Source organism: Bombina bombina, chromosome 5 (genome assembly GCF_027579735.1).
Source record: "Bombina bombina isolate aBomBom1 chromosome 5, aBomBom1.pri, whole genome shotgun sequence".
In the NCBI taxonomy this organism is placed as follows: domain Eukaryota; kingdom Metazoa; phylum Chordata; class Amphibia; order Anura; family Bombinatoridae; genus Bombina; species Bombina bombina.
In genome coordinates, this window is record NC_069503.1 from 736,487,876 (window position 1) to 736,514,621 (window position 26,746).

The 26,746-nt window shown below is 37.2% G+C and overlaps 1 protein-coding gene across 1 annotated transcript in view; it reads right to left on the reverse strand.

Annotated features, from left to right (window-relative positions):
* The window catches only part of MBOAT1 (membrane bound O-acyltransferase domain containing 1), a 181,742-nt gene that overhangs the window by 58,196 nt on the left and 96,800 nt on the right, over window positions 1–26,746 (reverse strand). Inside the window, exons 6-8 of the mRNA XM_053714790.1 lie at window positions 21,457–21,511; window positions 17,554–17,737; window positions 12,677–12,869 (exon numbers count right to left, since the gene is read on the reverse strand). Of these exons, the coding sequence (XP_053570765.1) occupies window positions 12,677–12,869; window positions 17,554–17,737; window positions 21,457–21,511 (432 nt within the window). The remainder of the gene's footprint in view (window positions 1–12,676; window positions 12,870–17,553; window positions 17,738–21,456; window positions 21,512–26,746) is intronic.

Genomic DNA, 26,746 nt, shown 5'->3' on the forward strand with positions numbered 1-26,746 from the left:
TCCGATAGAGGTGGAAAACAGAGAACAAGGGTCAGCAGGAGTAGCCCCTATCTTAAATTTTCAGGAAGCCTGGGATTTGGAGACTTTGGAGGCACTATTTTTAGAAGGGACACTAAAGTCAGATAACTCAGAGACTGACATAGTAAGCACAGGTCCTACTTTTCATGGTGCCTCCAAATTCTATCCAATCCATACCAGTGGAGCAATTCTAGAAAAATTTCAAAAAAGAATTCAATCTGACTTAACCAAATTGGCTTATACTACTAATAAGAGAAAACACTCTAACCTAAATGAAGAAGAACAATCTACCCTTAAAAAACTCAAAGAAAATCAGCAGTTGGTGATCAGGTCAGCTGATAAGGGTGGGTCGGTGGTAGTGATGGATAAAAGTTTTTTTATCCAGGAAGCATTGCACCAATTAACTGACCCTGCACAGTATCAGGTACTTGACTTTAACCCCATTAAGCGTTTCAAATATGAGTTGACACAACTCGTAGATGATGGTATAGAAGAGGGGTTTATTGATAGACCAACTAGTCAATTCTTAATGGTTGAAAACCCAGTGACACCCACCTTTAGCTTTTTGCCCACGGTGCACAAATCCCTTGTAGAGATTAAGGGCAGACCAATTATAAGCGGAATTGGCTCTATCTTTGAACCTCTTTCCCAGTGGATAGACGAGATCTTACAACCACTGGTTAAGGGGTTGAAAAGCTACCTTAGGGATACCAAACAACTTTTGCTAGAGATGGATAGCTTTGTTTGGAAGGAGGGGTACAGCTGGTTAGCAATTGATGTTGCTCCGCTGTACTCCTCTATACCACACAAGAGAGGCCTTGAAGCACTAAATTTTTGTCTATTAAGATTTACCATCTACAACCAAGATTTTCGTAGGTTCATTCTAAGAGTGACGGAATTTTTGTTAACCCATAATGCTTTTGTTTTTGAAGCCGTTCATTACCTCCAAAGATGTGGGACAGCCATGGAGGCAAAATTTGCCCCCTCTTACGCCAACCTATTCATGGGTTAGTAGGAGCTGTCCCACATATTTGGATGTGATGAGCGTTGGAAATCAAAAGTAATATACTACAGAAGGTATATAGACGACCTTTTGGTCGCCTGGCAAGGTACACAAGCAGAAGCCATCAGCTTTGTACATATACTTGTCATATCACAGTAATTCTCTCTCTCTATACTTCATGATTTCCACGTTTGACTGTCCCTTTAAACATAATATCACATGACCGTTATGCCTTTATAAGCCCTCCTCTCTAATTCAACTGTGCTTGGTAATTTGATTCGCATGAGGAGTGAACATAACTTTCAAGAAGCTCTCTCTATTTTCATCAAGTGTTTGCTAACCTTCAATCTGCAAAGTTCTTTTCAATTACAGGACACCATTCTTTGTTCAGCAACGCTAACTGACATACAGCGTGTCTGCAGTAGTTCGGCGTCTGACGTCATCAGCACTCTGGGAGTCAGTGTCGCAGCTCCTCTCTCTTGTCGGATTCAACTCTGCTTCTCAGGACAACTCATTCACCAGCTAGCAAAGACTCCACTAGTACACGCTGGTCAAGAAGTCATGGGTATCGTACTTAACATAAAGTTATTGCCGTAGTAACGCTAATATCATATTATTCCAAAGACTGTTTAAACTAACAAATCAATCTTCTACATATACGTTACTACTGGAAAGTTTGCATGCTTAACATCTTCTGCATATAACCTGGTTATTTCTGCATTCTATATAATGCTATAACAATCTTGCTGTATCTATAAATAAGTTTGCATATGAACTATACTACCCTAAACATTCAAGTTTTGTATCTGAGTGATATGCTACATTCCATATGAAGAGATACTAACAGAGCTTCAATTACATAAAGTTTGATAATATTTCACATTCTCCGAAGAGATTATTTATTATTTAGCAATTAGCTATTATATTAATTTGGAGAGTATTAGCACATACATAGTATTAAACTTTAAACACATTGTTGTGCATATCTCCTGCAACTAAAGTTAGTTGTAATTTACTTTTGACCTAAACAGGTCACCCTCAGTCAATGAGCAAAATAAGGTTCCTAGTTTAACAAGGTAACCTAGGTTTGGTGTGAGACTGAGTAGAGTAGATACAACTGGGTTCTCATTAATCATATAATAAATCCTCACATATTATCAAGCCCCTTAACCCACTTGTATCTATAATGGATGTTACTGAATTATCCAACCGTGTTGGAACCCTTTCTCAAAATATGGATATAATGATCCAGGGTCTTAGGGACCTCCAAGTTGAAAATCAGGAATTACGAAAATACATTAGGGATCATGTACCTGCTCAAACGTTACCATCACCTCTTGTTTCCCCTGAGCCACAAATATGTCCACCTGAAAGATTTTCTGGTGACAGGACTCAATTTAGAGACTTTAAAAATTCATGTACTTTACTATTTTCACTGAAACCAAGAACCTATCCTACCGAAAGGGTTAAAGTTCTAACGGTAATTTCTTATCTCACTGGTGAAGCCAAGGCATGGGCAAATGCATACTATGAGAAAGAAGATCCCATCTTAAACTCATTAGAATCATTTTTTAATGCCATGTCCTTACTATATGAAGATCATGACAAACAAGCTTCAGCAGAAAATTCGATTAGAAATTTGCGACAAGGTAGACGCGCTGTAGAAGAATATATAACTGACTTCAAAAGGTGGGCACCTGACACACAGTGGAATAACCCAGCTTTGACAAATCAATTTCGTATTGGATTAGCGGATTCTCTAAAAGATGAATTGGCACGTGTAGTTATTCCTAAGGACTTAGAAAATCTTATGACCTTGTCTATATCTATTGATCGTCGTTTGAGGGAAAGGAAGATTGAAAGAGGGTCATCAGAAATATCTACCAAGAAATCCTATAGCTCTCATTCAGTTTCCACTGTCCGATCAACTGATGAGCCTATGGAGATAGGCTTTGTCAAAGGTCCTCTTAAACTGGAAGAAAAGGCCAGACGAAGACAACATAATCTTTGTTTATATTGTGCTGCTAAAGATCACGGAGTAAAGGAATGTCCAATTCTGTTAAAATCAAAAAAGGGTAAGCAAGAGATAGCTCATTTAAATGAGACTGTTATAAAAAACACATCTCACTTTACTCTTTCTGTTTGTCTACAGTGGGATCAACATCAACTTATAGGCCAGGTGGTAATCGATTCAGGAGCAACTAATAATTTCATTCATTCTTCTTTTGTTGAAAATCACAAGGATTCCTATAATTAAAAAATTAATTGCATTACCTATTCGAGTCGTTGATGGTTCTTTTATCAATTCAGGTCCTGTTACCCATCATACAGTTCCATTATCATTAGCATTTTCATCAGGTCACTCTGAATTGTGTACCTTCGAGGTTATTCATTCTCCTTTATACCCCATAATTCTAGGACTCTCATGGCTAAAGAAACATCAACCAACCATCTCATGGAATAGTGGTTCTATTTCCTTTGACTCACCATATTGTAAAACACACTGTACACAAACACAAACTCTATTACAGGTTGATATGACAAATATACCTACAGAGTACTCAGATTTTAATGATGTTTTTGATAAGGTTGAGGCTCAATCTCTACCTCCTCACAGACCTTACGACTGTCCTATCGATTTAAAACCAAACAGTAAAATTCCTTATGGTCGTATATATCCACTCTCTGAACCTGAACTGCTTCATCTCAAAGGATATCTTGAGGAAAATCTAAAAAAAGGTTTTATTCGGCCTTCTACATCTTCAGCTGGTGCCGGAATCTTTTTCGTGAAGAATAAAGATGACAGTCTCAGGCCTATAATTGACTATAGACAACTGAACAACTGTACAATAAAAAATAGATATCCTTTACCTCTTATTCCAGAACTCATAGAGAGGTTACAGGGTGCTACCATTTTCACCAAACTGGATTTAAGAGGTGCATATAATTTAATTAGAATTCGCAAAGGCGATGAATGGTTAACTGCCTTTCGTACAAGGTATGGTCTCTACGAGTATTGTGTTATGCCTTTTGGTTTGTGCAATGCACCTGCAACTTTTCAGTTTTTTATTAATGATGTTTTCAAAGATTTACTCAACACATACATTGTCATTTATTTGGACGATATTCTCATCTATTCAAATTCCAAAGAGGATCACAAACAACATGTCAGAACAGTTCTTTCAAGATTAAGACAGAACAACTTATATGCTAAGGCAGAAAAATGTATATTCAATTCTGATTCTATTTCTTTCCTGGGGTATCATATTTCACCAAAAGGAATATCCATGGAGGACAACAAAGTACAAGCTATCACTAACTGGCCTATTCCAAAAAATAAGAAAGAGCTCCAGAGGTTCTTAGGATTCTCAAATTTTTATAGAAAATGTATTAAAGGTTTCTCTACTATCGCAAAACCTCTCACACTACTCACCCGAAAGAACCACAAATACCATTGGAACCAACAGGCAGATGACTCTTTCAATGCTCTCAAACATAGTTTCATTACTGCTCCAATCCTACAATTCCCAGATCCATCGAAACAATATACATTAGAAGTAGATGCATCCGAATTTGCAATTGGAGCCATTCTGTCTCAAAGAGATTCTTCTACCAACATGCTTCATCCTGTCGCATATTATTCTCGGGTTATGAATTCTGCCGAAATTAATTACCCAATTGGGGAAAAAGAACTTCTAGCCATCAAGGCTGCATTTGAATTTTGGAGACATCTACTAGAAGGGGCAAGATTTCCAATCATCATATTTACAGATCATCGTAATCTACAATATCTAAAAACTAATAAAAGTCTTTCTTCCAGACAAGTCAGATGGAGTTTATTCTTTACTAGATTTGATTTTCTAATCACTTATCGTCCAGGAGTAAGAAATACAAAGGCAGATGTATTATCTAGATATCCAACTCCATTAACTGAGAGTTCTGAACTAAACTCAATAATACCACCAGAAAAATTCATCGGCCTCTTAGTGGGGAAAACAACAGAATGATCCATTGATTAATGATTCCAGGATTCATAAAGGTAATGATGGATTTTTCTACCATGGTCATGCACTGTATGTTCCAGAATCTCTTAGGAATGACATTTTAGCTATGGCACATGATATTCCACTTTCAGGACACCCTGGTTTCAAGAAAACTCTTCATTTAATTCAAAGGGATTTCTGGTGGCCACATATGATTCAGTCTGTTAAACAATACATACAAGGGTGTGCTGTATGTACCAAATGTAAATCTCAAAGAATTCACCCTTATGGTTTACTTCTATCTCTTCCAATCGCTGACAGACCTTGGCAAGATATTGCCCTAGACTTCATTGTCGATCTACCTCCTTCTTCTAACAACACAGTCATTCTAGTAGTTGTGGATCTCTTTTCAAAAATGGCACATTTTATACCTATTCACACTTTACCAACAGCTTCAGAAACAGCTGAATTGTTCATCAAACATATTGTCAGATTGCATGGGTTACCTAATTCTATTACGACTGACAGGGGTACACAATTTACCTCTCGATTTTGGACACAACTCTGTTCTAGTTTGCATATTGATCGCCGTTTGAGTTCAGCTTACCATCCTCAAACAAACGGTCAGACTGAAAGGACTAATCAGAGTTTAGAGCAATATCTAAGATGCTACTGTAAATTTCAACAAGACAACTGGTCTTCTCTTCTACCTACTGCTGAATTCTCCTACAATAACACCATTAATTCATCTACCAATACAACTCCATTTTTCATTAACTATGGGTTTCATCCCTCTTATCATCTTCTTCAAAGATCAGAAAGTTCTTGTCCTTTGGTAAATGACACTGTGAATACGATTGCTGAAGGATTCATTCAACTAAAACAGATTTTACTACAATCTCAAGAAAAGCAAAAACGTTATTATGACTTAAGGAGGACGAAACCTCCTGACTATAAGGTGGGAGATCTAGTTTGGCTTTCTTCTAAACACTTGAAGCTTCACATTCCCAGTAAAAAGCTTGGTTCTCTGTTTATTGGTCCTTACAAAATTATTAGGATTGTTAATGCTAATGCTGTCACTTTACAACTACCGAATTCTTTTAAGATACATCCAACATTTCATGTATCCCTTTTGAAACCTTATGTTCCAGTCAGAGATCAAGTCTTGACAACTCAAGTTCCGACACTCATTGAGGATGAAGTTTCATACGAAGTTGAATCCATTCTAGATTCTAGATTCTATAAGAATTCTCTACAGTATTTAGTCCGGTGGAAAAATTATACATCTGAAGAGGATTCTTGGGAACCATCCACTAACTTATCAGCCCCTAGATTGGTATCTCTATTTCATCGCAGACATCCAGACCGTCCCAAACCCTGATCTGCGGAGCAGATCGTTAAGGGGGGTGTCCTGTCATATCACAGTAATTCTCTCTCTTTATACTTCATGATTTCCACGTTTGACTGTCCCTTTAAACATAATATCACATGACCGTTATGCCTTTATAAGCCCTCCTCTCTAATTCAACTGTGCTTGGTAATTTGATTCGCATGAGGAGTGAACATAACTTTCAAGAAGCTCTCTCTATTTTCATCAAGTGTTTGCTAACCTTCAATCTGCAAAGTTCTTTTCAATTACAGGACACCATTCTTTGTTCAGCAACGCTAACTGACATAAAGCGTGTCTGCAGTAGTTCGGCGTCTGACGTCATCAGCACTCCGGGAGTCAGTGTCGCAGCTCCTCTCTCTTGTCTGATTCAACTCTGCTTCTCAGGACAACTCATTCACCAGCTAGCAAAGACTCCACTAGTACACGCTGGTCAAGAAGTCATGGGTATCGTACTTAACATAAAGTTATTGCCGTAGTAACGCTAATATCATATTATTCCAAAGACTGTTTAAACTAACAAATCAATCTTCTACATATACGTTACTACTGGAAAGTTTGCATGCTTAACATCTTCTGCATATAACCTGGTTATTTCTGCATTCTATATAATGCTATAACAATCTTGCTGTATCTATAAATAAGTTTGCATATGAACTATACTACCCTAAACATTCAAGTTTTGTATCTGAGTGATATGCTACATTCCATATGAAGAGATACTAACAGAGCTTCAATTACATAAAGTTTGATAATATTTCACATTCTCCGAAGAGATTATTTATTATTTAGCAATTAGCTATTATATTAATTTGGAGAGTATTAGCACATACATAGTATTAAACTTTAAACACATTGTTGTGCATATCTCCTGCAACTAAAGTTAGTTGTAATTTACTGTTGACCTAAACAGGTCACCCTCAGTCAATGAGCAAAATAAGGTTCCTAGTTTAACAAGGTAACCTAGGTTTGGTGTGAGACTGAGTGGAGTAGATACAACTGGGTTCTCATTAATCATATAATAAATCCTCACAATACTAAATGAAAATGACATAGGTATTAAGTTCACACATGAATTTTGTGAAACAAGTATCAATTTTTTGGATGTTACGTTAACAGGTACAACAACAGGAAGTGTTATTACAAAGGTTTACAGAAAACCGATCACAGGAAACACTCTCCTCCATGCCAAGAGTAACCATCCTAAAAGGGTGTTTCGGTCTGTCCTGAAAGGACAATTTATCAGACTCCGGAGAAATTGTACAACCGATAAAGAGTTTGAAAAACAGTCTCTTGAGCTGGAGGAGAGATTCTGTGAAAGGGGGTATGAAAGAAGTATAGTTAAGTCTCATAGAATGAACATTAAGGCTACGAAGAGAGAAGCATTTCTTGGACCTATCAAGAAAAGAAATAAAAAAAACTAGGGATTGTCAGGGTGTATCTTTTATTATTCAATATAGCAACTAATACCACCAAATATGCAACATCATCAGGAAACACTTTAATATATTAAGGGCAGATGATAGCTTGGTGGAAATAGCAACTAAAGGTTGCAGATATGCCTTTAGGAGAGGAATAAGTATAGGAAACATACTAGCCCCAACACAGCTTAAGGCAGAAAACACAGATAGATCATCGTGGCTCAGATTTAAAGGGACATACAAGTGTAGTTTTGCACATTGCATAGCATGTGAATATTTGGAACAGGGAGAAGGTTTCAGGAGTACTGTGACCGGAGAGACATTTCAACATTTTACATGTCTTAATTGCAGGACTAGTTATGTAGTCTATTTATTGACATGTATAGAATGTGGAATTCAGTATACAGGTCTAACTACTAGGGAGACCCGTGAGAGAATTAGAGAACATGTCTCCAATATTAAAGCTGGCAAGTTGACAACACCATTAGTTCAACATTTTAAGATGATGCATAATAAGAATGTAAACACACTTAGATGGACCATCATAGAATCAGTTAAATGTAAAAAGAGAGGAGGTGACAGGGACAAGTTGCTGGCTAAGAGAGAAGTCTTTTGGATACACAGACTCAGGACCAGGGTACCAGAAGGACTGAACTCCGAATTTGATTTAATCAATTTCTGGGAGTAATGGCCCTGGGTCTCTGTATCTAATATCTAAATATGGTTCGATTTGTCAAATATTCCTTAACATTACATGACTTGCCTAAGTATTAATAGTGAGTATTTAACATCATATAAACAAAAATGTATATTGTTTGATTTAAATACTTAAGATCCCTATTAGGATTTTTCATTATAGTTTTAGGCATTATAATCTTCACCTTTGTTTTTGTTGACACAGAAAAGAGTTTAATTCAATAATATTTAACAATTTAAATTTAATGTTAGAATTATCTCTTTCTATTTTTTTTTTTGCACTTAGAATTATTTTATGTCCTTATTTCACATCAGCTGTAATTTTGCGTGTTAACTTAACAATTTTATTATGTGAGTTATTGTCCATTGTATGATATGTGTTTCATTCAATTGTTACCTTGGCAATAGTGGTAAGGGGTGTGGACTTCACTCCAGGTAAAGGGTTTTATCTATTTAGTTTCTATTTTAGTTTAGTTTCACTGTCAGGTATATCAGGCAGTTAGTAACCTGAGACTGCAGCTACGATTACGGCTTTCTGAGCCGAAACATGTCAGCAGACAGTGACTAGAGTGGAGTCCATACCACTCACATCGCCATTGGTGATTCAAGCTGTATCCCTATTGGGAGGAAAAGATTTTATCTGCAAATAAAAGGTTTTTCAACAAGAAATCGATGTATCCTGGTGCACCTCATTTTTACCTTTGATTAGCATACTTGGAACGGAGGTTGCACAGTTTTCTACAGTGATTTTTCCTTGCAAGGCTATACCGGTCTCCCCCTCACTTTGCCGAAGAGTCTACAGTCCCCGTCGGGAAGAAGATTTTGTGAACCGGATGTAGACAAGAGTGACGTCACACGCCAACAGAGAGGAAAGTGCACAAGCGACTGGAGCGGTCGATAGCGGTGACAAGTGCCGGACACGCTTTGTATGCACATGATTGCTTACTCAAGGTCGGTGGATCATACTTTTACCTCTGTGGGTTTGGCTTTGTGTGTTCCATTTGAAGCATTTGGAGACAAGGGAGGTGAGCAGTATAGCGGTTTGGGCTACATATCTATGCCGCAGTAGGACACTATCTTTATTGTGTTCAAACATTGACTGTGTTTTACATGAAATTTATTATTGTGGATTCAGGTGCCGACATATATTGACTATTACACAGTAATATTTAACAGCAAAAATGGGAGAGTCAATTGCATTTGGCGCCAAAGGTATAAGCCCAGGACCTAATCAAGGTCTCTCCCCTCCTGGGTCCCTAACCAAGCAGCTACACAATGCATACTTTCAAAAAACTGAGAACCAACACCAGGGGATCACAGGCCATGCTAATTTCACAAGTAAATACAAAACACAGAAACGGACCGCACTCTCAGACTGGACACGGTACACATCCCAAGTCACTGTGAACCCCACATCCCTGAATACTTACAGACAGCTGCACAGCTCCCAGCATCCCAAGCAGTTAACCCCTGAGCAGCCTGGGTGACAGGCCCAAAGGGAAACCTACTAAAATTACTAACACAACACACAGAAAACCTGGCACTCACTAGCAAGCACACAATATTTAAAAGCAAACATCAGACAGTAGCATTTGGCGCCAAAGGTATAAGTCCAGGACATGTGAATATGTACTCTGTGTGAATTACTAAACTTTAAATGCATTATAAAAGATATGCTCTTATTAGCTAAATTTACTTTCTGTATAATTAGCATCATTTATCAGCATGTACTCGACCTATATCTATGTTATTTATTTGTTTGAAAAACCTCTAAAACAACAAAAAAACATAGATAATCCCTTTATTAGCCTTTATTTACCATTCCCCAGTTTTGCATAACCAACACGGTTATATTAATATACTTTTTACCTCTGTGATTACCTTGTATCTAAGCCTCTGCAGACTGTCCCGTTATTTCAGTTCTTTTCACAGACTTGCATTTTAGCCAATCAGTACTGACTCATAAACAACTTCAAGGGGGTTAGCACAATGTTATCTGTACTATCAACTAATACAAAAAAATGCATGTGCATATTATTCTCAGGCTAATCTTTACTTTCAATATATCTTTCTCTTTAGCCTTTATTTAGTGTTTATAGTGCATTAGGACCTTTTAAAGAAACCATGAAAAGGACCTTTGAACTGTATGATGACAAAATTAAATATTTGAATCTTTTAAAAGTCTTAACACAATTATTAATCATTCCAAAACCATTTTGTCGCTGCATCCAATAAACTACGCTTTGGGCAAACATGATCTTGGTATAGTAACATCATTTAAATACAGCTCATGTGTCATCTACAGCCATTTAAAGGGAAATTAAACCAAAAACATTTATTTCTATTATCAAATTTGCTTTATCTCCATGGTATTCTTTGTTGAAGAGATACCTAGGTAGGCATCTGGCGCAGTACATTACAGGAAATAATGCTGTCATCTAGTGCTCTTGCAAATAGATAACATTCTTGCAATAGTGCTCCACACACATGCACGCTCCTGACCTTACATCCCTGATTTTCAACAAAAGATACCAAGATAACAAATACAATTTGATAGTAGAAGTAAATGAGAAAGTTGTTTAAAATTCTATGCTCTATCTGAATCATAAAATTAAAAACAAATGGGTTTCGTGTCCCTTTCAAGTACAGCCTCTACATTATGGGTTAGATTTACTATGCTGCGAATGCAGCTGTTTCCGCGCGAGCCTTCAGGCTTGCCAGAAACAAAAGTTAAGAAGCAGCGGTCATAAGACCGCTACTCCTTAACTCACCCGCCACCTCTAAGCAATCATCCTGATCGGATACGATCGGGATGATTGACACCCCCTGCTAGCAGCCGATTGGCCATGAATGTGCAGGAAGCGGCATTGCACAAGCATTTCACCAGAAATGCTTGTGCAATGTTAAATGCTGACAGCGTATGCTGTCTGCATTTAGTGATGTTGGGAGGACATGATCCGCTACAGCAGATCATGTCCGCCCGACATTTAATAAATCTACCCCTATGTGTGTTTAATATTGGTTTTGCCTACTATTACCACGTCACAGAGTATGGGGCCTATTTAACAAAGGTCTGACGGACCTGATCCGACAGTGCGGATCAGGTCCGACATACCTTGCTGAATACGGAGAGCAATACGCTCTCCGTATTCAGCATTGCACCAGCAGTTCTTGTGAGCTGCTGGTGCAACACCACCCCTGCAGACTCACGGCCCACAGGGGGGTGTCAATCCACCTTGATCGTACTCGATCGGGTTGAATTCCGGCGATCTCTGTCCGCCTGCTCAGAGCAGGTGGTCTGCGCTATGGAGCAGCGGTCTTTAGTTCCCTTAATGAACTGTAGCTCCCCAGTGCCTGCAGCACTCATGCAGGCCCAGACCATGACACTCCCACCACCTTGCTTGACTGTAGGCAAGACACATTTGTCTTTGTACTCCTTGCTTGGTTGCCGCCACACACGCTTGACACCATCTGAACCAAATAAGTTTATCTTGGTCTCATCGGACCACAGGACATGGTTCCAGTAATCCATGTCCTTAGTCTGCTTGTCTTCAGCAAACTGTTTGCGGGCTTTCTTGTGCATCATCTTTAGAAGAGGCTTCCTTCTGAGACGACAGCCATGCAGACCAATTTGATGCAGTGTGCGGCGTATGGTCTGAGCACTGACAGGCTGAGTATGAGAGCGATAACAGCAAATTTAACACACCTGCTCCCCATTCACACCTGAGACTTTGTAACACTAACGAGTCACATGACACCAGGGAGGAAAAATGGCTAATTGGGCCCAATTTGGGCATTTCCACTTAGGGGTGTACTCACTTTTGTTGCCAATGGTTTAGACATTAATGGCTGTGTGTTGAGTTATTTTGAGGGGACAGCAAATTTACACCGTTATACAGGCTGTACACTCACTACTTTACATTGTAGCAAAGTGTCATTTCTTCAGTGTTGTCACATGAAAAGATATAATAAAATATTTACAAACATGTGAGGGGTGAACTCACTTTTGTGAGATACACACACACACACACACATATATATATATATATATATATATATATATATATATATATATACACATACATACTTACACTGTATATTATATATAATTATATTAAGCAAATAATTACTTCCATCCAGTGTTAGACAGAAATACCTTTTAACTTACCCAAAATCCATGCAAAGTAATACTTTGGCTTGCAAGCTTGTATCGCAATGTAGAGGTAAATCATTCTTGTCAAAACAGATGTCTCATTAATAAAATTATTATCAATCACATATGAAACAGGGAAAGCTTTGGTAAAAGTGAAAAAAAGAATAAGGCACATCACTATGATGCACAGCTTCCGTAATACAGCTTCCTAAAACAGAAAAAAATACTTAAATTTAGATCAAACACAATATCTTAAATAATTTAGCAACATTAAAGGGACAGCCAACTCAAATGTTATTATTGTTTAAAAATATAGATAATCCCTTTATTACCCATTCCCCAGTTTTGCACAGAAAACATGGTTATATTAATACACTTTTTACCTCTGTGATTACCTTGTATCTAATCCTCTTCTGGCAGCCCCCTGATCAAATGACTATTTATTTATTATCTATTGACTTACATTTAAGCCAATTAGTGCTGTGTTGTGCACAACCCACAGGTGTGAGCATAATGTTATTCTATATGGCTCACATGAACTAGCACTCCACAGTCGGGAAAAGCTAATAAAAAAGCATGTGATAAGAGGCTGTCTGTAGTGGCTTAGAAACATAAAGTATATTAATATAACAATGTTGGTTTTGCAAAGCTGGGGAAAGGGTAGCAAAGGCGTTATCTATCTTTTTAAACAATAAAAAATTTTGAGTTGACTGTCCCTTTAAGTTAAGGGTTATAGACTAGAAACAATTACTGGGGTTGTTCTAGTTGCTGGTTATATGAATAGTTTAAAAATCTACTGTAAGGCATAACACTGATGAGAGTATTAGTCTGTTCATGTTCTAAATCGCTTTTGCAAAAAAAGCCCCACTTCACAATGCCACTGTGTAATTTATTTAATTGGAAAGTCAGACTACAGGGGATGCCTCTGTTTTTTGTTTATAAAACTCCAATCCAAACAAGAAACCCATCAAATATATTCTGCTTCTATGAGCAACCCGTTCAGGAGTATTTTAAACAACGATAAATCGAGTCTTACTGACTAGTGATTTAAATTGTGATTAAAATTGATTAGATTTAATTTTGAATTAACCCTGTTACTACCAGTTACTCCCTACCACTACCTGGCATTCATTATCATATATAGGGCAAGATTACATATGCGGCGTCGCCCGCAAAAGCCGGTGACACCGGTTTTTACGCGGTTTTGGTATCACATATACAGTGCTGCATATAAATATATTTCACCCGTCGGCCGCAATTTTTACTCCCATAAGCCAACGTAGAACCGCGTCGCAAATTGGTATCACATATTCAGCGCAAGGACTTACGCGCCGAAAATTTTGAAATTTTACTCCATTTTCACCTTGCGACACATAGGCAGGCGCAGCAAAGATTGCGCTGAGTATGTGAGCACCGTAACTCCCGTAACTGCCTGAAAATATTAACTAACACCTAACGCATGTATCTATCTACCTGTCAACCGCAATCCCCCACCGCAATAATTAATAAAGTATATTAACCCCTAATCTGCTATTAACATACATTGCAATAATCCTAATAAATCTATTAACCCCTAATCCACCAAACCTCCACAACGCAAATAACTAACGGCTAGATTACGAGTTTTGCGGTAAGAGCTGCTCGGTACTAACTTGCAAGTTATTGTCACCGCTCACCTCCCTATAGCGCTGGTATTACAGGTTTGCAAAAACCCGGCGTTAGCGGGCAATATTGCAGTGTAAAGCAAAATTGAGCTCCATGCCGCACTCCAATACCAGCGCTGCGGTGAGCTGCGGTGAGCTGGTGTGGGTGGTGGGTTTTACTGTTGGGGGGTTGTTTGGTAAAAAAGCTGATTTCTTTGGGGCAATGCCCCGCAAAAGGCCCTTTTAAGGGCTATTGACAGTTTAGTTTAGGCTAGGGTTTTTTTTTATTATGGGGGGCTTTTTTTGATAGAGCTATTAGATTAGGTGTAATTAGTTTAAATATTTGATCATTTCTTTTTTATTTTGTGTAATTTAGTGTTTGTTTGTTTTTTGTAATTTAGTTAATTGTATTTAATAAATGTAATTTATTTAATTGTAGTCTAAGGTTAGGTTTTAGAGTAACTCAGGTAAGGTTTTATTTTACAGGTAAATTTGTATTTATTTTAACTAGGTAGTTAGTAAATAGTTAATAACTATTTACTAACTAGTCTACCTAGTTAAAATAAATACAAACTTACCTGTGAAATAAAAATAAAACCTAAGCTAGATACACTGTAACTATTAGTTATATTGTAGCTAGTTTAGGGTTTATTTTACAGCTAAGTATTTAGTTTTAAATAGGAATTATTTAGTTATTAATAGTAGGTTTTATTTAGATTTATTTTAATTACATCAAAGTTAGTGGGTGTTAGACTTAGGGTTAGGGGTTAATAACTTTAGTATAGTGGCGGCGACGTTGGGGGCAGAAGATTAGGGGTTAATAAATGTAGGTAGGTGACAGCGATGTTAGGGGTTAATAATATTTAACTAGTATTTGCAATGCGGGAGTACGGCAGTTTAAGGGTTAATATGTTTATTCTAGTGGCTGCGATGTCGGGAGCGGCAGTTTAGGGATTAATCATTTTATTTTAGTGTTTGCGATGCGGGAGGGTCTCGGTTTAGGGGTTAATAGGTAGTTTATGGGTGTTAGTGTACTACGTTGTAGCATAAAACCCATAACTACTGTACTGACTTTCAGTTTACGGTAAGGATCTTGAAGGTATAGGCTGTACCGCTCACTTTTTGGCCTCCCAGGCAAACTCATAATACCGGCGCTATGGAAGTCCCATTGAAAAAGGACTTTTTAAAAGCTGCGGTAGTTAAGTTGTGTTACGGCCAAAAAAGTGTTCGGTGCAGCTAAACCTGCAAAACTCGTAATACCAGCGGTAGTGAAAAAGAGCCTTAACGCTGCTTTTTCACTCATACCGCAAAACTCGTAATCTATCTGTAATTAAATTACTAAGCCCCTAATCTAACACCCCCTAAATTAACCCCAATTACCTAAATTAAAAAAAAGTTATACTTAAAATAAAAAAGCTAACATTACTTAAAAATAAAAAAAACTAAATTTAAATTGATCTAAGATTACAAAAAATAAAAAAAAGTTTAACATTACATAAAATAATAAACCATATTATCAAAAATTAATAAAATTAAACCTAATCCCTATGAAAATAAAAAGCCCCCCAAAATAAAAACAACCACTAATCTAATATTTTAGGATTTTTTAGTGTTAGGTTTTTTTATTTTGGGGGGTTTGGTGGGCGGGGCGTTTTACTGTAAGAGGGGGGACTTAGTATTTTTTTAAGGAAAAGAGCTGTTTAATTTAGGGCAATGCCCTACAAAAGGCCCTTTTAAGGGCTATCGGTAGTTTAGTATTAGATTGGGGGTGTTTTTATTTTGGGGGAGCTTTTTTATTTTCATACGGATTAGGTTTAATTGTTTTATTTTTGATAATTTAGTTTATTATTTTATGTAATGTTTGACTTTTTTTTTTGTAATCTTAGATTAATTTATACTTAGGTTTTTTTTTATTTTTAAGTAATGTTAGCTTTTTTATTTTGATTGTAACTTAGTATTTTTTAATTTATGTAATTGGGGTTAATTTAGGGGGTGTTAGGTTAGGGGTTTTAGTAATTTAGTTATTTGCGTTGTGGGGGTTTGGTGGATTAGAGGTTAATAGATTTATTAGGATTATTGCGTTGTGTGGGTTTGGCGAAATAGGGGTTAATAGTTTTATTAGGTTTGTTGCGATGTGGGTTAATGGCGGATTAGGGGTTAATATATTTTATTAGGTTTATTGCGATGTGGGTTAATAGCGGATTAGGGGTTCATATACTTTATTAGGTTTATTGCGATGTGAGTTAATGGCAGATTAGGGGATAATATACTTTATTAGGTTTATTGTGATCTGGGTTAATGGCGGATTAGGGGTTAATAGTTTTATTAGGTAGATCGCGATGTGGGTGAATTGCAGATTAGGGGTTAATAGTTTAATTAGGCTTATTGCATTGTGGGGGGTTGGTTGTCGGTTTAGGGGTTAATACTTTTATTATTAGTTCCGATGTGGGTTTGATGGCGGATATAGGGGTTTTACATGTCGGGGGTTTTTTGGGAGGCGGGTTAGACTTTTACTGGAGATTTTACTCTTTTTTTTTTTTTCTTAGGCGCCGGCAGTTTCTAAAGTGCCGTAAGTAACTGGCGACTCCAGTAATTTGTATTTACGCACATTTCTGGACATCACTAGTTTATCCGACTTACGGCACTTTATGAACTGCCGGCGGTGTTTATGTAATACCCTGATGTGCGAAGTGAAATTGCGGGTGGTGTGGGTTTCAGCAGTTGTGCTGAAGCTTGCGCCGTATATGTAATCTCGCCCGTAGTGTTCCAGGTGTTATTTCAGCTAATTAGGTACTTGTAGTGCAAGCTGGTATGTAGCCAGTGCCAAGCATGGTATCTAGGCCTAACTCTGTTATATACTAGACCACATTTATTATATGCCCAATGTATATAAACGTTTTAGCAAGCAATGTTTCACCACTAGCTTTTACATTAAAAAGTGTGTTAAGCTCAAATTGTTATCTTCCCCATTACACATTTAACTATGTTAAATTAAAAGATTGCAATGCACTTTTATTATTTATTTTGTCCACTTTTCATTTAAAACTAAAAAATTTAGTTTTTCCACTGATACCAGAGAGGCGAAAATGGATTCCAGTTACTGCAAAATAATGCAAATTGTGCTAGCAAAATAATAATTTGAAATGCTTTTAAAATGTGTATTTGTGTACAGAACTTTCACAATGCAGTAATTGCTTTCTAATCATATAAAAAAAATGCAACTGAAAATAAAATACCTGTATTACTTACATTTGGAGATGGGTCTGGAAGTTTATGGTATCCATTCCTATTTGAGCGAATATCAAGGAGTTTTGACTGTATATGCCTCCCTTCAATGAAGGCAATGTAGTCCTGAAAATTACTACATGGTCCAGCAAGAATACTCATAAAATTAAGGTGGTAACTCAGATACTCCAAAAGTGATGGTCTTCTCCTGGAAATAAATTAAAATACTTTATAAACACAGGGGGAAAATAGTTATCAAATAAGGCAACTGACAGGAGATACAGCCAATCAGCTGCCCTACCACTAGGACATAGGCTATGCAGAGCTTGCGCCTGCCGCCCTGCATACTGTCTAGTAATCTATAGGATATGCAGAGCATCATATTGCCCTGCATACAGCCTTAGAGGCAGCTTAAAGGGACATGAAACCCAAAAAAAATCTTTCATGATTCAGATAGAGAATACAATTTTAAACAACTTTCCAATTTACTTCTATTATTTAATTTGCTTCCTTCTTTTGTTATCATTTGCTGAAAGGTGTATCTAGGCAAGTTCATGAGCAGTAGAGAAACTAAGTTCTAGCTGTTGATTGGTGGCTGCATATATATATATATATATATATATATATATATATATATATATATATATTGAATGTGATTGGCTCACACATGTGTTCAGTTAGAAACTAGTAATACATTGCTGATCCTTCAACAAATTATACCAAGAGAATGAAACAGATTAGATAATAGAAGTAAACTAGAAAGTTGTTTAAAATTGTATTCTCTATCTGAATCATGAAAGAAAATGTTTGGGTTTCATGTACCTTTAAGAAGGAAAAAAGGGTTGCCTTGGGGGACAGCAAGTGCAAACTTTAGGAGCCAGTTCAGTCCTCCCATATTTTTTTCTGAGGTGCTTTTCATAAAACAATAGTGCTTAAAGTGAAGGTAAACTTTGATGAATGAAAGACCTTTTTTTTTTTAAATACTATTAAAAACAGGGGCACTTTCATTCATCAAAGTTTAGAAAGCAGCAGCTTTGATTAAAAACTTACCTTTTTTTCACAGCCAGAGCAGCTTCCCCCACCCGGAGATCCTCTCTTCACACATCATCAATGACTAATACAGCTTCCTCCAATCAAGACATGGCCTCAGGCAATGACTACCCTGGGGGGAAAGCCGTGATTGGAGGAAGCTGGATTAGACATTGATGACGTGTGAAGAGAGGATCTCCGGGTGGGGGAAGCTGCTCTGGCTGTGCAAAGAAGAGAGGTAAGTTTTTAATCAAAACGGCTGCTTTGTAAACTTTGATGTATGAAAGTGCCCCTGTTTTTAATAGTACTTTAAAAAACGGGCTTTCATTCATCAAAGTTTACCTTCACTTTAATGTCCCTTTAAATAAAACTACCTCAGGATTTCTCCATAAATTTGAGTAACAAAAATGTATATTTTTTTTAAATATTAAGTGTACGTGCACCTTTTAAAAATCTACTAATATCTCCACATTTAATAATGTCACAATATGAATTTATATTAAAGTATACTGCTTGTACACATGAAACCCAAAATGTTTATTTCCTGATTTAGATAGAGAATGCAATTTTTAACAACTTTCCAATTTACTTATATTGTATTTTTTCATTATCTTAGTATTCTTTGATGAAGCAGAAGCAATGCACTACTGGGAACTAACTGAGCAGTTCTGAGCCAATAACATGACGCATATATGTGCAGTCACCAATCAGCAGCCACCAATCAGCAGCCACAGAGTCTACCTGGATATCCCTTTCAGCAAAGGATATGAAGAGAACAAAACAAATTAGATAATAGAAGTAAATTGGAAAGTTGTTTAAAATGACATGTTCTATCTGAATCATGAAAAAAAATGTGGGTTATATGTCCCTTTAAGATCGGATTTTTGGGGCTTTGTTTAAAGGGACAGTAAACACCTTGAGATGCATAATGAAACAACTTTGCCATATGTTTCCATTATTTATTTAGCCCTCTTTTCATGTAATTTAGCTCTGAAAATTGAGTAATATTTCATTCTAAGATCTTGGAATGCACCCTGCTATTTTTCATGGATAACTTAGCTACATATCTGTCTTTAATGGGCTTTATCAGATAACAACTGCAAAACAATTCACTTATACTACCTTTATGACAGCAGATAGCTTTTAACGGGACAGTCAACCCAAAATCGTTTCTGAGTGATACCTATTCATTTACAAACGATTATTATTGACCAATGTAGTCTAATCTCCTCTAAATCATTTTAAAGTAAAATGACTTACAATTTCTTTTTTTCTCTTTTGCAAATGTCCATCTGCCCCCTCCCCTATTATTTCATCAGCAGCACGTCATCTGCCTGTGGTCGTAAGAAAGTTTTCTATCCTACACGTTCACGTGTTTTGCGCAATCTGGGAACAGCTCTGGGACCGACTGACACTGACAACAAGCTAATAGGTACGTCTCACATAAGAAACCGCTAGGATACTGAGCGGTTACATGAAGTTCCCGATTCAAACATTCCCACTTGAAATAAATCAGTGAATTGCGCATGCGCAAAACACGTGAACGTGTAGGACAGAAAACTTTCTCTGTTACAGCCCCATTATCAGTAAGAATGTAAAACTGGAAATATTTGTGGAAAGGAGAATATGAAGAAAAACAATAGTCCTAGACAAGTTAGAGTACCTTTTACCAAGACCTAACAAATTCCAGGAGCCACTACCCCTAGTTACTTCTGTTTCCTACATTTTTTTTTTTATTCTGCAGACTTCTATATACAAAATTGCATTACTGACCCCTTATAAGTGTGTGGCTGACTGCACAATGTTCTTGCAGGCTACAAAATTTCAAGTACATTTGTCAAACTTTGTTTTCGTCAACAACCAGATTAATAAAACATGATTTGCATATGCTTTTAGGATATCAACTGAAAATTATTATATGTGCACTCCTCAACTAAGACTTTGCTTTATTTTTAATCCAATTAAAGGGACATTGAACTCAAGGTTAAACTTTTATGATTCAGAAAGGACATGCAGTTTAATAAACCCTTTTAAATTACTAAAATTTCCTTTCCATGAAAGAATATACAGGTACACTCAGGAGCATGCATGTGTCTTGTTACAAAAGTTACATACTCTGTTGCTATATGGTCAAGACATGTGCATGGTCGTGAATCTACCTAAGTATTCTGTCATGGAAAGGAGCTGCATTTCAATAAAGGAAAAGGATACCAAAAAAGTAACAAACACACAGAATTAAAGGGACATAATACTCACAAGTTAAATCACTTGAAACTGATGCAGTATAACTGTAAAAAGCTGACAGGAAAATATCACCTGAGCATCTCTATGTAAAAAAGGAAGATATTTTACCTCACAATTTCCTCAGCAGAGTAAGTTCTGTGTAAAAAGTTAAACTTTAGCTGCTGCCCAACTGCAGGTAAAAAAAAAAATATGAAGAAATGAACAGCAGCCAATCAGCATCAGCAGTGCTGAGGTCATGAACTCTTTCACTGTGATCTCATGAGATTTGACTAAACTCTCATGAGATTTAATTTAAACTTCCTTACATTGAATAGGGAAATAACATGAGAGTGCACGAGGCTCAACCCTTCGGCTGTCCCGGGACAGACATACTGATATGCTGCTTAGAAGTCCTTTACAATGGGATGTGGCTACTGAGGAACTTTTGAGGTAAAATATCTTTTTTTTTTTTTTTTACATAGAGATGTTCAGGTGATATTTTGTAGTCAGCTTTTTACAGCTATGCTGCATCACTTTAAAGTGTTTAAACATTTTGGGTATTATGGCCCTTTAAATTGGAACTTTATTTTATAATACATTTTACCTGAATCATGAAAGTTTAATTTTGGCTCCCCTGTCCCTTTAAACAGGTAATATTTTTACGATGAGTCTTACTTTACACAATGTTGGAGCTGGTCAGTGGTAAGATCTTCAGCCTTCCGGCCGATTCCTAAAAAAGGCATTAAACAAAATCAAAAAGCGGAAAAAATAACTCTTTCCATTATTATAACCGGCAGTCTCTAAAAGAAGAACACAATAAGCTAATGTTAAAACACACAGCAGCAACATACAACAAAATATACAAAATATATATGTATGGATAAGCAAATTGTATTCAATGTGATATACAAGCATCGCACAAATATTCTTTACTTATTAACTGTGAAACCAATCATATGAAAGCTGTTTACACTTATTTCCTTCACCTTGAGAGTTTGCTCGAGCCTGCCTCAACAGCTTTACATTTAATATATAAGTCTGTGTTCTTTGCTGACAAGTTACCACATTCATCACAGAAAATATTATTTCTCTCACCTCCAGGTCATGATAACCTTGGCACAAACTAAGTGGCAGCTATTAGTGAGAGGTTGGGTTGATTTCTAAAGACTGCCTTTGATGCTGCAAGGCCTAGATTAATGGCATCTTCTTGTCATAAGGATACCAGTAGCTTTAAAATATTATGTAGTCAATTACACAGACGCAACATTTAATTTAAGGCTAAATATCAAAATAACTATCCAACAATATTTCTGAACAGGTCATATTAAAATCTAAATACCCGGGGCGTGTCTCTGAGCAGCACCAGTAACGGTTGCAATATCGGGAGCTCTGAGTAGATCACGGATAATCTGTCTATTATCAGTGACACAGATGATCATTTATCAACCTCTTGTGGAGATTCAGAATTGGGAACTCAAGCTGATTCTTATGATAGGCGACATTAAAGAATCCTACCTTTGTTCACCGATCCGGAGCGTTGAGGCCTAAGGCAGACTCTTAACAGAGAGGCACTCAACACCCCCCCCCGGTATCTTGACGCCGGGTATACAGTGCTTTGACACTGCTAACTTTTCACAGCGAACATGGAGATGCAAATTCTTCGAGACCTAGAGAAACTACTACAAAACCACCTTGTCAAACTGGATGAGGATCTCTTTCAATCTAAGAAAACGGTCACCCACGAGGTTACATATCCCATTCCTACTCACGCAACACAGACAAGTGGCTCTGAGGCGGAATCAGATTGCTTACCTTCAGACCTCTTGCCGCAAATACCCTCACAAAGTGAGGTATCTGAATTCCCCACTAAGGTTGATGTGGAAACGATGGGCAACTTACAGCCTTCAGGAGTGGGGTGTTTACACATTACATATGGCGTCGTCGACCTAGTCAACATCAATGAGGTGAAAATACACATAAGCCTGACCGCTCAAGTAGAAACCAATCACCCAGTGCACGATCACTCTGCTGAGGATATCATCAGTGAAGGTGAGAATATGGTACCTGAGCCAAGATTGGGGTGCAAAGTGACTGAAACCCCAGGCCCTGCTAAAACCGGAGCTACCAAGCGTGCTATCCCCGCACTACTTACTAAAGAGCCACGCTCAGCTTTCTCAGCCATACACCCAGATACTACGCTAGTGTACAACATGCGGAGCACCCTAGCAGGCAGTGACAGGAGAGGCAAGCAGCTACTTGAGAGCCCGGTCTTTCTATTCTCTGCATACCCGTGGTTTCTCATCTCTGCACTCTGGGGTGTAGGATCTTCGAGGGCATCGGATGCGGCAGAAACATTGCTGGAGGCTCGCCAGACGGTAAAGGAGCTGGGTCATGGCACTTGTACAGGCCCTCACAAGTCCTATCTCAGGTCCGGTATAGGATGACTGTAATCTGTCATAGACACTAATCTTCGCCTACAGCGCAACACACTCAGTTCAATACCAAGTTGGCTTTTATCCACACTTATGTTAACGGACAATCACAATGTGTCTGACTATGCCCCGACATGGACACTAACCTTTGTATGCTCTACATAGGAGCTATGCCTACTACACTGTTAGCCTTTATTTCCACCATGGCCAATGGACAATTACATTACGCCTGGACTTTTCTTCCCCCGGTTATACATTCATTTTCCCCATGGCAATACCCGAAGTCACAACGGCCTGGTTATTGAAATAGTACGCCTGCCCACAGAAGGGACTTGCTATTGGGACTTTGATCCTCATCGGCTCCAGGACTATGTAACAACAGGGGATTAGCTGAAAATCTTTCAGAGGAGGCAAAAAAGTCTAAATAGGTTTAACTCCGCTATTAGCTTGTACCCTTACATTGTTTTATGATCTTTATTGTTCTTACTGCTGTTTTCCCTCTCCCCCCCCCCCCCCTCCCCCACGATATACTATAAAAATTTAAAAACGTTTGGGGTATGGGAAGTTATATGTGGCCTTTACTTATCAAACGGCATTGTGTTGACTATACAGGACATTCTACAGACCTGAAGCCCCAGTTTACCATTGTACCCCATAGGCACATATAAGTATTAGGATGATTAGCCATTCCACTGTGTTAGTGGACCTTGTCAGTTAGCAGTTAGATAACTCAGCTCCCATCAGATAACATAAAGTGTTACCTCCATCAATGTACATCCTTTTGAAGTGGAGCCATATGTACTCTTGACAAGACATTATGAATATCTCTCTGTTCCCTAAATTAAGTATACATAGTTGTTTGAGCTCTGTGGCAGCTATATAAGCTTAGAGATAGACTCCACACCCCTCTGTGTGTATTTATAGGCCCATAACAAGATACAATCCCATATATATTTCAGTGTCTCCATGTTTGACTATTGTGAGCGTACATACCTTTCTGTTATCTCTCTCTCTAGCATGTTGTACACATCACTCATTTGTTTTATGTAACATATATATAAAAGGAAAAAAAACAGATTCATCACCTGAGACCCAAAAGTGGTCTCATAATATTCATGGTTGCCCTTGTTACCTTGTGTCCACAATATTACTGGAGGTCCAAAAGTGGCCTCAGCCAATAATTAGAGGGCATATAGTTTGATTAACAAGCACTGTAGTCATTAATGCTGAATACGGACATAGCTGCTCACTTTGCTTACTGTACCTTGATTCTATGTTGTGTACACTGATATTATTAACTTATGCTGAGTATATGTCTATGTAATGTTTGTTTGTTATGCTTTGAATCTGAATAAAAATATTTATATTAAAAAAAATCTAAATACCCATTGTTATAAATAAGAAAACAAATTATACATTATACTGAAAAAGATGGCATACTTTTTTTTTTTTTTATTCTGCCAGAACTACTACTTCTGCAGGGCTAGTAGAGATGAACACAAAAGTGTTAACAAGATAATACCTCACAGACTAACTAAAGTTTTCCCATAATCTGACTATAATTGCTAAAGAGGATGGCAGGTTTTAGGCACAAGGACTCATCTCTCATGGAGTAGTCCTCAGATACATAGCTACTGGAAGGTAGCGATGAAAGAAATGGAGAAAATGATGAATTTGTACTTCCCCTTGACCATTTAATTTTCTACTAAATAAATATCCTCGCACTGCAAAAGCACTTATTCTGAAATATTGAAAATAATCGCTCACCCTTAATTTAGAGTGACGTATGAGGGTAACTTACACGCTTCATTGGAAAGATACAAATACCTTCAATTGAATAGAATGTCTGATTACCATTCCTTAACGTTTCTTTGGGGGGATTATATTAAAGCAACGTGACTAATTTCCATTTTTATAAATTACAATTGGGACTTAAAGAGTGTTTAATATATATTTGCATTCTCAGATTATATCAAATACAGTTAACCTGATTGACTACTTTCTGTTGTAGGAGAGAACTGATTTTAACTGGGTAAATTGTTTAATATTGCTCTATTTCTTGCAAATTTGTTTAATTGAAAGCCACAGTGAAATGTTTCCTTAATTTTTATTAAAAATCAAGAAAAACCTAAAAAAGAAAGAAGTCACTGCAAAATGTGTATTGATGCTATTAAAATGGCTGTGCCTTCCGTTTCAGTGGTGCGCAAGAGAATAACATTGGAATTTTACCCTAGGGCAGAGGTGGCAAACCTTATTAGTATGAATTTCTAATGAGCAGTTGTTGTTTTCTAACACATTTAAACGTTCTTCCCACTGTACTGTGTGAAAGTCAGTAGGAGGTGCAAATTTTGATAATGGAAGTGAATTGGAAAGTTGTTTTTTTTTATGCATTCTCTATCTGAATCCTAAAAATTTCATTTTGACTTTAGTGTCATGTTAAATGGATGGTTCTCACCTGATATAGGGGGAGTGGAAATATACATAACTTTTTTAAATTTGTCAGAAAAAAAATCTACTAAAAAATCTACTAAAAAAAACTTCAGGCTTGCCGGAAACAAGAGTTAAGAAGCCGCTCCTTAAAGGGACAGTCTACACCAAAAATGTTATTGTTTAAAAAGATAGATAATGCCTTTATTACCCATTCTCCAGTTTTGCATAACTAACAAAGTTATATTAATATGTTTTACCTCTGTGATTACCTTGTATCTAAGACTCTGCAGACTGCCCCCTTATCTCAGTGCTTGTGACTGACATGCAGTTTAGCCAATCGGTGCAGACTCCTAAATAACTCCACGGGAGTGAGCACGGTGTTATCTATATGACAGACATGAACTAGTACTGTCTAACTGTGAAAAACTTTCAAAATGCTCTTAGCTAAGAGGCGGTTTTCAACAGTTTAGAAATCAGTTTGAGTCTAACTAGGTTTAGCTTTTCAAAAATACCACCAAGGGAACAAAGCAAATTTGATGATTTAAGTCAATTGGAAAGTTGTTTAAAATTGCATGCCCTATCTGAATCATGAAAGTTTAATTTTGACTAGACTGTCCCTTTAACTCGTCCAACGCCTCTGGTCGCGAATCTGCAGGGGGCATTGCACAAGCAGTTCACCAGAACTGCTTGTGCAATGATCAATTTATCGATGTGCGGCAGACATGATCGCTACAGTGAATCATGTCCGTCTGCACTTTCAGAAATTGGCCCCTAAGTGCTATTGCATTGTCTTTTTATCATGCATTTGTTGATTATGCAAATCTACTGTATTTACTGGTGCTTTAAATGGACTACAAAACTAAAAATGGCTGAAGTGCTACAGGAGATGTGGATAAAATATATTAATTATATTAAATATATTAATTCATTTAATGATTTATTTTTATACATACTTCAGTGTAGTGGAAAGCCATGCATGGGTACTCTTTACCGTTCTTAGAGTTTTAGCATACTCTCTTAAAGAGGTATTAAACCCATTTTTTTTCTTTTATGATTAAGATAGAGCATGTGATTTTAAGCAATATTCTAATTTACTCCTATTA